At 39.9% G+C, this 16915-nt stretch overlaps 1 protein-coding gene across 1 annotated transcript in view; it reads left to right on the forward strand.

Moving 5' to 3' along the window:
- fbln1 (fibulin 1) overlaps nucleotides 1-16915 on the forward strand; it is a 55876-nt gene that overhangs the window by 28896 nt on the left and 10065 nt on the right. Inside the window, exons 14-16 of the mRNA XM_063003162.1 lie at nucleotides 820-943; nucleotides 15848-15993; nucleotides 16129-16260. Coding sequence (XP_062859232.1) covers nucleotides 820-943; nucleotides 15848-15993; nucleotides 16129-16260 — 402 coding nt within the window. The remainder of the gene's footprint in view (nucleotides 1-819; nucleotides 944-15847; nucleotides 15994-16128; nucleotides 16261-16915) is intronic.

A 16915-nucleotide genomic window follows, 5' to 3' on the forward strand; every position in this document is an offset into this window, starting at 1 on the left:
GGGGTTTCACACTACACCATCTATCATCAACTGGAATCGCAGGCGAGCTTCTCTGGTCTCCCAAACTACGTTTTGTCACGAAAACAAACGCGAGAAGTGACGAGGGGTTTAATGATACCACGTCCAAAAATGCACGTTAACAAGTAACGAGCGATCAAAGTTTATGCGTGTTAAATCAAGGAGAAAAAATAAATGAATCTGAGTGGATTTGGTTTGGATTGTTTTATAGTGAGTTGGAGGTTAATAAATATTTTTGCAATGTTGGTGTTTTGTATAGAACGGTAAGGTCAGAAATACTGTAAAACTTGTGTGTGTGTGCCGGTGTATTCTGATATAAACTGTATTAAGACCCTGTACAACCTTTTACACTCCTCCCCTGCGTTTACCCTCACACTGTATCATGTGTTCTCATTGGCTGTTCGACATAGCACTCATTGCCAGTTGTGCAACTCAGATTGAGATATCTGACATGCTAGAAATCTTGTTTCAGCCAGTTGGGTTGAGTTGTTGTGTAGTTCACACATAGCGACTGAGAGCCGAGTTTCGATCGCCGAGCAAACGCCGAGTTGTTCCCGAGCCATTCGAGCGAAAATCTGGGCAAAAGTCATGTAGTGTGAACTAGGCATAAATTAATCACCTAATCACCACTTTTAGTACCAGTATATGCATAGGAATTGTATAGACAAACAAACCTCTACATTATAGAGCAAATACATTTTAATCATGTTTATGAACCAGCATGTCTCTTTGCATGAGATAAGGTCATTTAAGTACTATATGGGATTACAATATTGTCTGTTTTGTTTTTCTAATGAGTAGATGTTGATGAGTGCCTGACAGGGACACACACTTGTTCGCAGACTGAAAGCTGCTTCAACATTCAGGGAGGATTCAAATGCCTAAAGTTCGATTGTCCTCCTAACTACAGGCGATCAGGTGAAATGTAAGTATAATATACTGCTTATTAAAATTAAATGTGATAATGAAATAATTGAGAAATTTAATTTAAATGTCAACAACACAGCATCGAATAGAGAAATAATGGCTCATTTTTATCATGCTGATTTTTATAACCGCCAAATGTAAACTTTAAAGTTTAGAAGCAAAAATTAAGGTTTTGTTTATACCCTGTGAAAATTGTTATGCAAATTATCAGGACCTCAGCAGTACAAAGCTAGAAAACAAGAGGCTTCCTGAAAGACATAATATATTCTGAAAAGTATGTGGACACCTGACCATGGGATTGTTGGATATCCCATTTTAAAACCGTGGATAAAAAAAGATTATTCGCCATTTTTGCTATTATGACGTTGTGGTCAGGGCTCTTTGCAGGCCACTTGGGGTTAAATTAATTTGTTCATTGTCTCCATTCAATCACAGGGCAAACACACACACATGCACAATAAGGGAAATTTTTAGTAGCTCCAGTTGGCCTGGCTGCGTGTCTTGTGGGAGGAAACTGGAGGAAACCTGCCCGGACTTAGGGAGAACATGCAAACTCTACACAAAAGGGACTTGAACCCAGGCCCTTGTTGCTGTTATACCCACTGCACCACAGTGCCATCCACTTAAGTTCCTCAACACCAAACTCATTAAACCATGTCTTTATGGACTTTCTATTATGCATTGGAGTACAGTTGTAATGGAACAGGAATGGGCCTTCCCCAAAACTGCTAACAAGGTTGGAAGGTTAGATTTTTATCAGTTAAATAAAATAAATTATGAGGTGGTGAATGGGCATTTTGTCTAGTGTGTGTTACCGCAATGTGCCCAGTGAGTGCCAGGAAACTTGATTACCATTAAAATGAAATAAATATCCTAGAAGTCCTAGTATTTCAGCGAGGGAGACATCTGGTGGACAGGTGGTGTAACACAAAATTACATTCCTGTACAAAAACAGAACTGGTTAAAAAAAAAAACTTAAACAGGAGTCACAACTACAACAAAAGTAGAAAACCAATCCTGGATGTCTGAGAGGGTTAAATAAACTAACTTACAGTTGCCACTGTTGGGCCCCTAAGCAATGCCCTTAAACCTCAATTGCCTGAATTGTATTCAGTGATAAGTGTAAGTCACTTTGGATAAAGTGGATTTAGCGTCTGCTAAATGCCATAAATGTAAATGAAAATTTAAATAGACTAACTCAACTTGGGTAACATGCAAGAGGTGTAAAGATAACTACAATGATAACCAGACAAATGTCAGAAAATAATACTATAATACCAAAAGGTAACAAAACAGCACAGGTAATAAGTAAAGTGGAAAAGTGATCAATGTCAGAATCAGGAAACACGTCATGCAAATAATTAATTAATTAATTATCTAATCTGGTAATATTTACTCCTGATTGAAGCTTTACACTTGGTTGAAGTTATACTTTGTTTATTATTTAAAAAAACAATAGGAGTACTACACTGATGAGCCATAACATTAAAACCACCTCCTTGCTCCACTTACCATATAGAAGCACTTTGAAGTTCTACAATTACTGACTGTAGTCCATCTGTTTCTCTACATGCTTTGTTAGCCCCCTTTCATGCTGTTCTTCGATGGTCAGGACTCTCCCAGTACCACCACAGAGTAGGTATTATTTAGGTGGTGGATCATTGTGTGTGATAGTGTGTGTTGTGCTGGTATGAGTGGATCAGACACAGCAGCGCTGCTGGAGTTTTTAAATACTGTGTCCATTCACTGTCCACTCTATTAGACACTCCTAACTAGTTGGTCCACCTTGTAGATGTAAAGTCAGAGACGATCGCTCATCTATTGCTGCTGTTTGAGTTGGTGATCTTCTAGACCTTCATCAGTGATCACAGGATGCTGCCCACAGGGCGCTGTTAGCTGGATATGTTTCGTTGGTGGACTATTCTCAGTCCAACAGTGACAGTGAGGTGTTTAAAAACTTCATCAGCATTGCTGTGTCTTATCCACTCATACCAGCACAACACACACTAACACACCACCACCATCCACCACCCAAATAAAACCTACTCTGTGGTGGTCCTGTGAGAGTCCTGACCATTGAAGAACAGCATGAAAGGGGGCTAACAAAGCATGCAAAGAAACGGATGGACTACAGTCAGTAATTGTAGAACTACAAAGTGCTTCTATATGGTAAGTGGAGCTGATAAATATGTGTGTAAAAACAAGGAGGTGGTTTTAATGTTATGGCTGATCAGTGTATATGTAGTCTCAATCCATAACATAATACATAAACCATGTACAGTGGGGCAAAAAGTCTGACACCACTAGTGAAACTTCTTCTACCTTGCTTTTTTTGAAATGGTTTTGATTACAAATGTTAAACTCTAAAGCTTTGCAAGAACTACTTGAAGACTAAAGACACATAAACTCTATCAATTATTTATAGAATAGAATAGAATGCCTTTATTTGTCATATATACATATACAGGTTTACAGTACAACAATTTTTTTTCTTTGCATATTCCAGCTTGTTTGGAAGCTAGGGTCAGAGCATAGGGTCAGGCATTGCACGGCGCCCCTGGAGCAGACAGGGTTAAGGGCCTTGCTCAAGGGCTCAACAGTGGCTGACAAAGAATAGCAAACATTTAACAAGATGCTCTTAAAATCATATTGGAATAACATCACATTTTGAACAAACTTGTGGAGTACATTCCAGCCAGAGTACATGCTGTCATTACACCAAAAATAAGAACAAACTTAACACTAGGAAATTCTAAAAAATTAAAATGTAACGTTGCCCTCTACATGTTATGCTCATTATATGATTTTTTATTAAAACATTGTTTTGAATTTGAGAAAAATAGCAGTCTCAGTCTTTGAGCCCCCACTGTATTTATTTAACATTTACCATATTAAAATACAAGTCACACTACTCTATGCACCTTAACACAAGAGCATTGGCTTGAAACAATGAATTATGATTGTGATTTGCTATGTGTGTGCTACTCCTCACCTTCACCGCATGTAGAGCACTGCATCACCCTAACACTTTCCTCTCTCCTGTCTTCCCCCCGTCCCTCCACCCCTTTGTCTCCCTTTTGCAGTCGCTGTGAACGCTTGCCTTGCAATCAGACTAGTGAATGCCTGGCCTTGCCTGTGAGAATAACGTACTACCACCTCACTTTCCCCACCAACATCCCCGTATCCACCAACATCTTCCGCATGGGCCCTTCCAACACTGTGCTCGGGGACAACCTGCAGATGGCTATAGTTGATGGGAATCAGGAAGGCTACTTTGCCACACAGAGGCTAGATAATGGAGGAGTGATTGTGGTCCAGAAACCCATCACTGTGCCTCAGGACTTTGAGATCTCATTGGAGATGAAACTCTGGCGCTTTGGAATGCCTAGCACCTACCTGTCCAAAATACGAGTGTTCGTCACTGAAGAAGATCTAAGCAACTCAATCAGTGAATTAAATTAGAATCCTTATAAAATTAATCTGCAAAATATTCTTCTGTGTGATGAAATATCAATGAGTTTTACATTCACCTACATTACAAACCTTTTTTATATTTGCTAGTAACATTAATTTTGCAAAATAAATGCTCTAACTCAGTAGGTATCCTAATGCCAGGAAATATGTCGGGTTTGTTTTTAAATTAAGTTCATTTAATTAGTGTGGGACAGATTGTTGATATACTATATAACCAAAAATATGTAGACACTCCTCCAAATTTACTCTAACAGGTGTATACATTCAGTTATAGAAAATCATTTATATGCCAAGTTTGTGGGGATCCTAAGTTTAAATGCCCAACCAGTGCTACCAACCGGTTGAGTATCTACATACAGACATGTTTGGCTATGTCTGAGGTGAGAAAAGGCTAAGACCCTGTAATGGATTGGTGTCCTGTTCTGGATGTGTTACTGCATTGCGCCCAGGGAAACTGGACCCATCAAGACCCTGACAAGGAAAAAGCTGGATTTCCGTCCAGTCTAGGGTGTTACTGCATTGTGCCACCTTGACCAGGATGAAGCGGTGGTAATACATGAACATAAAATGAAACAAAATTAAATTTATATGTTTACCTTAGTGTGGCACGGTGGCTTGGTGGGTAGCACTGTCGTCTCACAGCAAAAAGGTCCTGGGTTCGATCCCCAGGCGGGGCGGTCCGGGTCCTTTCTGTGTGGAGTTTGCATATTCTCCCCGTGTCTGCGTGGGTTTCCTCTGGGAGCTCCGGTTTCCTCCCACAGTCCAAAGACATGCAGTCAGGTTAACTGGAGACACTAAATTGCCCTATAGGACAATGGGTGTGTGTGTATGTGTGTCTGCCCTGCGATGGACTGGCGCCCTGTCCAGGGTGTTACTGTGTGCCTTGCGCCCATTGAAAAGCTGGGATAGGCTCCAGCACCCCCTCCCGCGACCCTAATTGGATAAGCAGTTAAGAAAGTGAGTGAGTGAGTGTTTACCTTAGTAGCAATAGTTTGGGATGGGTTCTTTCTGGTTTTGCATGACTGTCCTTATGGACCTGTGTACAAAGTGAAGTCCATAAGGACATGATTTGTCAAGTTGTGGTGTGTATGACCTCTGTATTAATGCCCATGGTTTTGGAATGGGATATCCAACAAGCTCACTGTCAGGTGTCCATATACTTTTGGCCATATTAGGTATTAACAGTAACACAAGGGGCATGCTTCAGAATACGGGTTTGTATTAGTAGATGCAAACCCACAACTGGTGGAGTTGCCAGGTACAATAAAAACGTCAAAATTGGAGGGCTAGAATTGAATTATAGTTTTAATCTTTTCTACTCATAAATCATAGAATGACCACCAAGGTTTAGTCTTTTTTTTTATTACAGATGTGGCTTAGTTCAGGAGAGTGATCTGTTTAGACTCATAAACTTAAAAATGATTGTATTCACATTGATTTGAGCCCAAAATGAGAAGTTAAGAAGTGAACAATAAACCTTGCAATGTGAACATAGCCAGAATATTGTATATTACATATTAGAAAATCCTTTTAAAAACAGACTTCTTTCCCAAAACTTTTACATTATTCACAACATCAAAGATATATTTTTTACTTTATTACCAACTGTGCTAATCATTTTGGAGAACACTGTACAGTGGTACCTTGTAACTCAACGTCCCCTAAACTCAAAATCTTTGAAACTCAATGCCCTTCGTTGAGAAATTTGTGTGTGCGACTGCTGCTTTGCTCAGCGCTCGGCTTGAGTGGTGCGGTAAAAAGTCATGCGAATACGAGACCAATCTGCATTTGTGCAAAATAACTGCCAAATTTACTCTGAAAGCTCCACATCTGTGTCCATATCTGTGTTTAGCTGAATTTTTCTCCTGTTTCACTTTTAAACTTGTGTTACAGTCAGGGTTCTGAGAAATTGTAAGAATCAACTTTTCCAAAAGAGTCTAAAACGCTTATCATTAAAAAAAATAATGTAACCTAATGTATTAAAAGAACGACATAGAAACACTAAACCTCTCTTAATTATTACTGCTTATTTGTTCTCTCCACTAATTAAGAAGAATAAGGAAACAATAAAGAAGTAAAGGTAAAGTGCAGGGTTTTTTTTTATTTACTGTTTTCTAATTGTATTTCAATGTGTTTTATATTATAATTGTGTTATTTTTAGTGTATACGTGTCAAAAACAACCCAATTATTTTACATAAGCCTAAAATATATGCAGTTCCACAGGACCATGGAACACATTAACAGGTTTCCCCATACATCCTTATGGGGAAAAAATACCTTAAAACTCAACACCTTTTAAACTCAACGCCACTCCTAGAACTAGAACTAATTGACGTTGAGTTTCAAGGTACCAGTGTATTTTGTTTCTGGATAATTCTATGCAAATTTTTTACTCATTTTAATAGTAGTTACATTGCATTCAGTAACTGATATTATTATTTCTGTATTTTCATATGAGTAGTGAGTAGAGACTCTCAGGCTGGTCAGTGCTATACATTGTAGAAGCAGTTTTGTACTTTTATCCTTTTTGTCTGTAATTTGAAGCCACTACATGGTGCATTTAAAAATGTCAAAAGCACTGTCTAGTGTCATCCAATCATAATTCATATTACTTTTTCTTATATTTCCTCTTTATTTTGTAGCACATTCGAATAAAACAGTTATATTTGTTATTTTTTGTGTTATTTTTTTCAATTGTTATTTTAATTGTTTATTAAAACAATGATTTTAATACATTTTAAAAATAGCTAAAAGTACTTATGCTATCAAACAATATAGATGTATTTTTGTTTGGGTAAGGCTGACAATACCACGAGGTGACGCTCTTGACCTTTGCCGTGCTCTTAAAATATTGATTTCAAAAAGCATGGTTGTGCACTGCATACTTTCTGACAGTGAATTATGGAACTGGGCTTTGGACGGTGGTCTGCACAATTTGTGGTGTAGCAGCATCACCACGGTGCACCGAGAATGATGGCCTACAAAGTTTGTGTTGGGGCTTTATCAATGTGCTGACTGTAAATTATTACAGAAAGAAAAAGAACTGGTGCTTGACCATAAGTGCTCACAAAAAAAAGATGTTTTTCCTTTTGGAGTGCAGCATGGTGGAGCTTGCCTCCTGTAGCACTGTGAGGAGTAATTGCATCATGTCAGCTTTGATCTTATCTGGTGTGTTATATCTGAAGTGGGAGTTCAGCTCACAGTTTTATGTCCTTTTAAATTTAGCTGATGGTCAACTGTGACACTTGCCTTTATGGAGCTTCACGAATCATCTTCTGCGCCTGCCATGCACAAGGCGGACTGTTACGAGAGGGGAGGACATTTCGTGGTTTTGGCCCAGATCTAAGCAAAATGTGGACCCACCCGCTAATTGCTAATTACAAGTTCATGCCCAGTGGTGGCTTGACTTTTTTCTGTCAGGGGTTTCTCCCTTCTCAGCATGAAAGAAGGCCTGTAACCCAATCCCGGCCTTGGGATTTAGCAGCAGCTTCTGCATCCTGATGAAAGAAAGCAGCAGTGAAGGAAACCAATAACAGCCCTTACAACACTATGAAACATTTTTTTTATAAACACTTTGAATTGTGTTTCTAGTTCTCAAATAGAATTAAATGATCTAACACTGTTTTGAGAGGAAATTCAATAAGCACTATGTATGGGCCAGAAAAGTGATTGGTAACCACACTAAAACACTGAATCATCTTCATGAATCCTTGAACATCCAAGAATCTGGATAATATTAGCTCTTAGCTTTTTCTATTAAACCATAAATTTTTTTTTGTAATTTTACCATTTTTCTTCTGATTTTAAATAAACAAATGATATCTAATCATACAGAAGACAAAGTAGGACACATTTCATTATGGACTATTATACAGACAGTGGTAGCTCCGGTTTCCTCCTACAGTCCAAGGACATGCAAGTGAGGTGAATTGGAGATACAAAATTGTCCAGGATTGTGTTTGATATTAAACTCGTGAGCTGATAAATCACCAGATAACCAGTAACTACTGTTTCTGTCATGAATGTAACCAAAGAGTGTAAAGCATGATGTTAAAATCTTTATAAATAAATAAATATAGAAATTAACATAATTTTAGAGATATTAGGAGGAATCTACAATATTTAAAATGTAAGAACAACAAATAATGCCGATCAGGGTGTGGCTCTCCGTGCACAAAGCTGATCGGCATATGAACTTGCCTCATGCAGGTGAAAAGATGCAGTCGGCTACTGCACACGTGTCGGAGGGGGCATGTGACAGTGTTGCTCTCCTCAATCGGGGCGGGGGTCCGCTCCAGTAGAGAGGAAGCATAATGCAATTGGGTAAAAATTGGACACGCTAAAATCGGGAGAAAAAGGGAGAAAATGCATAAAAAAAACAAAAACACATGCCCTACTCAGTATAAACTTATTAACACCCTAACATTATGTCCACCATTGGTGTATTTTACATTTATATTTGCAGACTTTTATACAACAATTATAACCAAGGCTCTACCTAAGTGATCGTTTATATTTTTGCTCCACTAACTAAACAAAGCATTTGTCCCTGTCTGTTTGGTGTAGACACATGATGATATGTGACATAAGCTTGAATGACTTTCAGATGGGTACAAGCAATTAACTTCTTATGTAAAATTGCCTGTGTTGATTCTGTTAAAATGTGTTCATTAAAATTGAACTTGCCATGAGTGTAGAGAATTCCTTATTTATTTATCTTCAGTAAGTGTGTTGGATGGAATGTACTTTGGATAGGGTGCTATTTATACATTTATACACCAAAAGGTAATTTGGAGTAGCCAGTTCACATACATGCATTCTTTTGGAAGGTGGAAGGATTTATTTATTTATTAGGATTTTAAGGTAATGTTTCCACACTTTTGTTACATTCATGATAGAAACAGTAGTTACTCATTACACAAGATTTATCAGTTCACAAGTTTTATTCACCTCACTAGCATGTCTTTGAACTGTGGGAGTAAACCCACGCAGAAACGGGGAGAACATGCAAACTCTACACAGAAAGGACCCAGACCACCCCACTGGGGGATCGAACCCAGGACCTTCTTGCTGTGAGGCGACAGTGCTACCCACTTAGCCACCGTGCCACCCCAGAAGGTGGAAGGAAATCGGAACATGAAAATACATGCTGCATAGCGAATAGCAAGCTGAATTTCCCATATATCATTGTGGCATACTAAGAGCCCAGCCTCTGGTTATCCTATGAGAAAAACAAAGTCTTAAATAAATCCATTGCACGGACCAGTAAAGACATTGGAGTTGACTATCTGAGGACTGAACTCCCTCTGCCCATAAATTCTACACATGAGATTATTGGATATGAAATTAGATTTGCTCCACAAAACCAAATATTTTTTAAACAGGCTTTAGATCAGTGTTAGGTCTTCTCTCTGACAGGACAAATGGTTTAAAACTATGAGTGGCTAACAGGAAACTTGACCACCGAGTCAAGCCTGGTGTGATTTTTGGCCTCTTGTGTTATTCTATTCTGATTCCTAACCTCAGAACACGACTGTCTTAACAGTCAAGTCCCATTTTAAGAATAGCTGCTGTATTTGTCTAGATAATATTTTTGTAGTGGACATTTCACTTGCCTGCTGGGCAATCTGGTCTGTGGTGAGTTGTACTGGAAGGTGCCCCATTGCTGTGTGCCCCCAGTTTTGAGAGCATTTTTTTTTACTGTTATCAGAAAATCTGGATTCCTGAAGCAATATGGTGTAGTATGTCCTGCCTGGCTAATGTCAAAATAATTAAATAAATACATGATTTTGACCTTTTGGGTAGTTAAAGCTACACCTGATTTCACTTGTATTGGTCTGTAAAAGAAACGACTTTTTTTATTTATTTTTTATGTATTTTCTTTATGCATTTTCTCCCTTTTTAGTGCGTCCAATTGCCCGATTGCGTCATGCTTCCTCTCCACCAATGCCGATCCCTGCTCTGACTGAGGAGAACAAAGCTAACCCACGCCCCCTACGACACGTGGGCAGCATGCCGTATGCATCTTATCACCTACACTTTGACGAGTGCAGTGCAGCTCAGCGTTGTGTACGGAGAGACACACCCTGAGAGCACTCTTTTCTCATCTCTGTGCAGGCGCCATCAATCAGCCAGCAGAGGTCATAATTGCACCAGTCATGAGAGAGCGACCCCATCCGGCTTAGTCCCGCCCATCTGAACAACAGGCCAATCGTTGTTCATGTGGCCGCTCAGCCTCAGACGGCAGGCAGAGCTGAGATTCTATATGATGTATTCGAGGTCCAGCTCTGGTTCCAGCGTGTGTTTTTATTGCTGTGCTACTTGAAACCGGGTTTCCATCCAAACGTTTCGCAAGTGTAATGCGCATTTATGAAATATCGGCAGAAAAAAGCGGAAAATGCTGCGTTTCCATCAACTACAGTTATGCGAAAAAAACGTCTAATGTGGGCTCAAATCTCTGTGCCACGGCGACGTTCACCTCACATCTGGGAACGTAAATGCACTAAACAATTTTCGGAGCACATTGTGCAGAACCATCAGACGAGCTTTGGATCTAGAATTTCAGAATGTCAAAATCAGCCTTTGATGAGCTATGCACCATGATCGGGTCATCTGTAGAGCCAAAAGTTTACAGTCACCGGCCACCCGTGCCAACTGAAAAGAGGATTGCTATTGCCTTGTACAAGTAGTAGTGGGCGAGACGTTCGGCGTGAGCGTAACAACAGTTCACCGTAGTGTATACACTGTATGCCAAGCAATAACATAAAAACTAATTAAACATTACGTCGTATTACCAAATGCGCAGGAGGCAGAAGAAATAGCGCAGCGTAATTACGCAGCGCACCACATACCACAGGTGGATGCTACACACATTCCAATCCTCCCCCCAGCAGTCGGGTACAGGGACTATGTAAATCGGGATAGCCATCGATTGTTTTGCAGGCACTTCTGGATGACCAGTTGTTGATTCGTGATGTATGTGTTGGCTCTCTCGGCAGCCCACATGATGCAGCAGTCTTTAAAACATCACACCTTTTCAGGTACACTACACACGTTGACAGTATACATGCGTGTGTGTGTGTGTGTGACTTAGAGCTTGAAACGTCATCGTTTATTCGCAAAACCCGTTTCCATCCCCTTTTTTCGCATTTCGGCGATGCGATATTCTGGTTTTTCCACCTCGTTCAAGCGTGAAAACTTTTTTTGCGATATTTGGGTCTTTTTTCAAATTTTGAGGTGGATGGAAAACCGTCTTGAGTGACCTGGATCTGTCACTATTTGTCTTTTCCTGGGAATCCAGCTGATGTCGTGGCCATGGCACTTTTTTCCGTGCTGTCCCTGCGGTTGGATCCACACTGGGTGTGAGCTGCACCAGTTGGTGGAGTGGCAGTCCAGCTTGTTTTATTGCCATTCCCGGCTTGTTCTCGGTTTCCTTTTTTAAGAACTTGTTGGAACTTGTGGCAAGCTAGTGGGCAGAGTCTTACTGTGCCTTTCATTTGTTACTTTGATTCTCTTATTTTAACCTCTGCCTTTATTTTCTTATTGACCTTTTGTTTGTGGCTTTTTAGCCTAAGCATTGTTCTTCCTTGGTTTAGCATTTTGCATATTGGATTTACTTTCTATTCTTGCAGGTGCAGTGCACAACTTCATAACAGTTTAGCTTAGATACATAATCTATTGTTTATATTTACAGAATCATAGTGGCTAATTCCTTTGTTATTGTATGACACTATATTACTCTGACTGTTTGGACTTACTTATGATTACCAGTGATACAATGCATTGTAACTGAACTTTACATACTGTACAAAAATTCCTTCTAATACCACAACCCCAAATCAGAAAAAGTTGGGACAGTATGGAAAATGCAAATAATAAAAAACACAGAGTTTCTTACAATTACTTTGACTTTTATTTCATTACAGACAGGATGAACCTGAGTATGTTTTGACTGGTCAACTGGTACATTTCATTTATTAATAAACATCTATTCATCCATTTCAGGCCTGCAACACATTCCAAAAAAAGTTTGGACGTTAAAGCATTTACCACTTTGTAATGTTGATATTCCTTTTCACCACACTTAAAAGACGTTTTGGCACCGAGGAGACCAAGTGATTTAGTGTTTCAGCTTTTATTTTGTCCCATTCTTCCTGCAAACACGTCTTAAGATGTTCAACAGTATGGGGTCATCGTTGTTGCATTTTTAGTTTCAAAACTCTCCACACATTCTCTACTGGGGACAGGTCAGGATTGCAGGCATGCCAGTCCAGCATCCGTACCCTCTTCTTCTGCAGCCAAGCCTTTGTAATGTGTGCAGCATGTGGTTTTGCATTGTCATGTTGAAAAATTCATGGACGTCCCTGGAAAAGATGACGTCTTGAAGGCAGCATATGTTGCTCTAAGATCACAATGTACTTTTCTGTGTTAATGCTGCCATCACAGAAGTGTAAATGACCTTTGCCAAGGGCACGGACACCGCCCCATACCATGACAGACCCTGACTTTTGGACTTGTTGCTGATAACAGTCTGGATGGTCCTTTTCATCTTTGGTCCGGAGCACTTGACGTCCATTTTTTCCAAAAAAGACCTGGAATGCTGATTCATCTGACTACAATACATGTTTCCACTGTGTGATAGTCCATACTAGATGCCTCCGAGCCCAAAGAAGTCGATGCTGCTTCTGGACATGGTTAACATAAGGCTTCTTTTTTGCACAGTAAAGTTTTAAGTGGCATTTGTGCATGTAACTCTGTATTGTAGTGCTTGACAAAGGTTGGTAATAATCCCTTACCCATGTGGTTATATCAGCTATTGTTGAGTGGTGGTTCTTGATGCAGTGCCGTCTGAGGGATCGAAGATCAGAGGCGTTCAGCTTAAGCTTGCGCCTTTGGCCTTTACGCACTGAAATTCCTCCTGATTCCTTGAATGGTTTAATGATATTATGCACTGTAGAGGGAGAAATATGCAAATATCTTCCAATCTTTCTTTGAGGTTCATTGTTTTTAAACATTTTAATCATTTTCTTACACATTTGTTGATAAACTGGAGATCCTCTGATCATCTCATAAAGACTCAGCCTTTCCTGGATGCTGCTTTTGTACCAAACCATGATTACAATCACCTGTTTACATCACCTATTCGGAATCACATCATTTAGTTTTTTCACCTCATTACTAGCCCTAAATTTTCCCAACTTTTTTTGGAATGTGTTGCAGGCCTAAAATGCAGGAATGGAGGTTTATTAATAAATGAAATGAAGTTGAGCAGACAAAACATGAAATATTTCAGGTTCAAACTGTCTGCAATCAAATAAAAGTCAAAGTAAATGTAAGGAAACAATATTTTCTGATTTGGGGTTGTACAACAACTGGACACTTTACATGTTCAATACTTCATTTAATTTGAAACACGTGTGAGACATGACTTTAAACAAACTTGACATGTCATCTGATCACCCATTGTTATGAAAGACATACAGTGTATCACAAAAGTGAGTACACCCCTCACATTTCTGCAAATATTTCATTATATCTTTTCATGGGACAACACTATAGACATGAAACTTGGATATAACTTAGAGTAGTCAGTGTACAGCTTGTATAGCAGTGTAGATTTACTGTCTTATAAAAATAACTCAACACACAGCCATTAATGTCTAAATGGCTGGCAACATAAGTGAGTACACCCCACAGTGAACATGTCCAAATTGTGCCCAAAGTGTCAATATTTTGTGTGACCACCATTATTATCCAGCACTGCCTTAACCCTCCTGGGCATGGAGTTCACCAGAGCTGCACAGGTTGCTACTGGAATCCTCTTCCACTCCTCCATGATGACATCACAGAGCTGGTGGACCTTGAACTCCTCCACCTTCCACTTGAGGATGCGCCACAGGTGCTCAATTGGGTTTAGTCCATCACCTTTACCTTCAGCTTCCTCAGCAAGGCAGTTGTCATCTTGGAGGTTGTGTTTGGGGTCGTTATCCTGTTGGAAAACTGCCATGAGGTCCAGTTTTCGAAGGGAGGGGATCATGCTCTGTTTCAGAATGTCACAGTACATGTTGGAATTCATGTTTCCCTCAATGAACTGCAGCTCCCCAGTGCCAGCAACACTCATGCAGCCCAAGACCATGATGCTACCACCACCATGCTTGACTGTAGGCAAGATACAGTTGTCTTGGTACTTCTCACCAGGGCGCCGCCACACATGCTGGACACCATCTGAGCCAAACAAGTTTATCTTGGTCTCGTCAGACCACAGGGCATTCCAGTAATCCATGTTCTTGGACTGCTTGTCTTCAGCAAACTGTTTGCGGGCTTTCTTGTGCGTCAGCTTCCTTCTGGGTTGACGACCATGCAGACCGAGTTGATGCAGTGTGCGGCGTATGGTCTGAGCACTGACAGGCTGACCTCCCACGTCTTCAACCTCTGCAGCAATGCTGGCAGCACTCATGTGTCTATTTTTTAAAGCCAACCTCTGGATATGACGCCGAACACGTGGACTCAACTTCTTTGGTTGACCCTGGCGAAGCCTGTTCCGAGTGGAACCTGTCCTGGAAAACCGCTGTATGACCTTGGCCACCGTGCTGTAGCTCAGTTTCAGGGTGTTAGCAATCTTCTTATAGCCCAGGCCATCTTTGTGGAGAGCAACAATTCTATTTCTCACATCCTCAGAGAGTTCTTTGCCATGAGGTGCCATGTTGAATATCCAGTGGCCAGTATGAGAGAATTGTACCCAAAACACCAAATTTAACAGCCCTGCTCCCCATTTACACCTGGGACCTTGACACATGACACCAGGGAGGGACAACGACACATTTGGGCACAATTTGGACATGTTCACTGTGGGGTGTACTCACTTATGTTGCCAGCTATTTAGACATTAATGGCTGTGTGTTGAGTTATTTTCAGAAGACAGTAAATCTACACTGCTATACAAGCTGTACACTGACTACTCTAAGTTATATCCAAGTTTCATGTCTATAGTGTTGTCCCATGAAAAGATATAATGAAATATTTGCAGAAATGTGAGGGGTGTACTCACTTTTGTGATACACTGTACATAGCACAAGTGTTTCCTGGCTGTGTCTTAAATCACATCCTTTATGCTACATAGTGCCTGAGGATGGCACTTAAGCCTCAATTGCTTGCATTGTTTTCAGTCACACGTCTATGTCACTTTGGATAAAAGAGTGTGTTAAATGCTATAAATATGGACTGATTAATTTAAATTGAGTGTGTAATGACCTATGGTTTATTGGACCCTGTCCAGTGAGCCCAGTGTTTTAGCCTCAGGATAAAAAGGTTATTGAGGATAAATGAATAAATAGCATTATTGTACTTAATTTATTTAAATTGTTTAAATGACTAGTTCATAAGCAATCAAAACGATGCTTTGTAAAGACTTTTCCATCTCCTTTTCAGCAGGTCGAGGGTTGATCGCTCTGACACCATCCGTTGTATAAAGTCCTGCCAGCACAATGATGTTAACTGTGTGCTAGATCCTGTTCACTCTGTCTCAGACACAGTTATCTCTCTGCCAACCTTCAGAGAGTTCACCAAACCAGAAGGTATATTATGTTTTTCCAAGTATGATTCTCAAACGTCATCTTGTTCAAATGCTCTTTTTACTACACAATGACTTTTCACTGTGATACAAGACTACATTCATCTTTGTCTTTTAACATTTCTCTTTCTCTTGCCAGAAATTGTTTTCCTAAGATCCATAACTCCATCCCACTATGTGGATTCCCCAGAGATCGTCTATGACATTCAAGAGGGAAACATCCAGAACGCCTTTGACATCATTAAACGCTTTGAGCACGGCATGATTGTGGGTAAGTGGCATGCTGGCATTTTTCTTAACAATGCCCAGTGATCACAGACTAAACCCTGGGGCCCCATTCTCTGGAAATTTAATTTGCCTCAAGTGGTTTTGTGACCTAATTTTACATTACAAAAATTCTCCTGCTTCTTCTTTTTTTTTTTTATAAACCAGTTGCATATGTGTGAGAGAGAAGGGAAAGATCACTTCAAGTCTGGAAACAGCATGTGGATGCTTATACCCCATAGGTGATTGTGACACCACTCTTCCAGCTCTGATTCAGTTGATGAGGCTTTAAGTCTCTTGCATCTTTTGTGGTCACCTCAGCCTTTAAGCAGTCCCAGTTCTGTTCATCCTCTTGGATGAATGAGGCACTATTTCATTCAGTACTTAACAAGTAACTGATGTAACAAGTTTTTTACCCTAGTTCGTTCACCACATTCAGCACATCCTCTATTTCAGTGGTTCTCAATACTTTTTTTTTTCTGTGTTCAAAAAATTTTCTCTGACCCCTTTTACACAGGTTTTAATATTGACTAAATTTGACAAAAAATGCTTTATACTAAATATTTGATATATGAAATATATGAATGACGGTTCTTAGTGCAGTGCTGTCTAAGGGATCAAAAATCACAGATGTTCAGCTTAGGCTTGCGTCTTTGCCCTCT

Source organism: Trichomycterus rosablanca, chromosome 1 (genome assembly GCF_030014385.1).
Source record: "Trichomycterus rosablanca isolate fTriRos1 chromosome 1, fTriRos1.hap1, whole genome shotgun sequence".
NCBI classification, from domain to species: domain Eukaryota; kingdom Metazoa; phylum Chordata; class Actinopteri; order Siluriformes; family Trichomycteridae; genus Trichomycterus; species Trichomycterus rosablanca.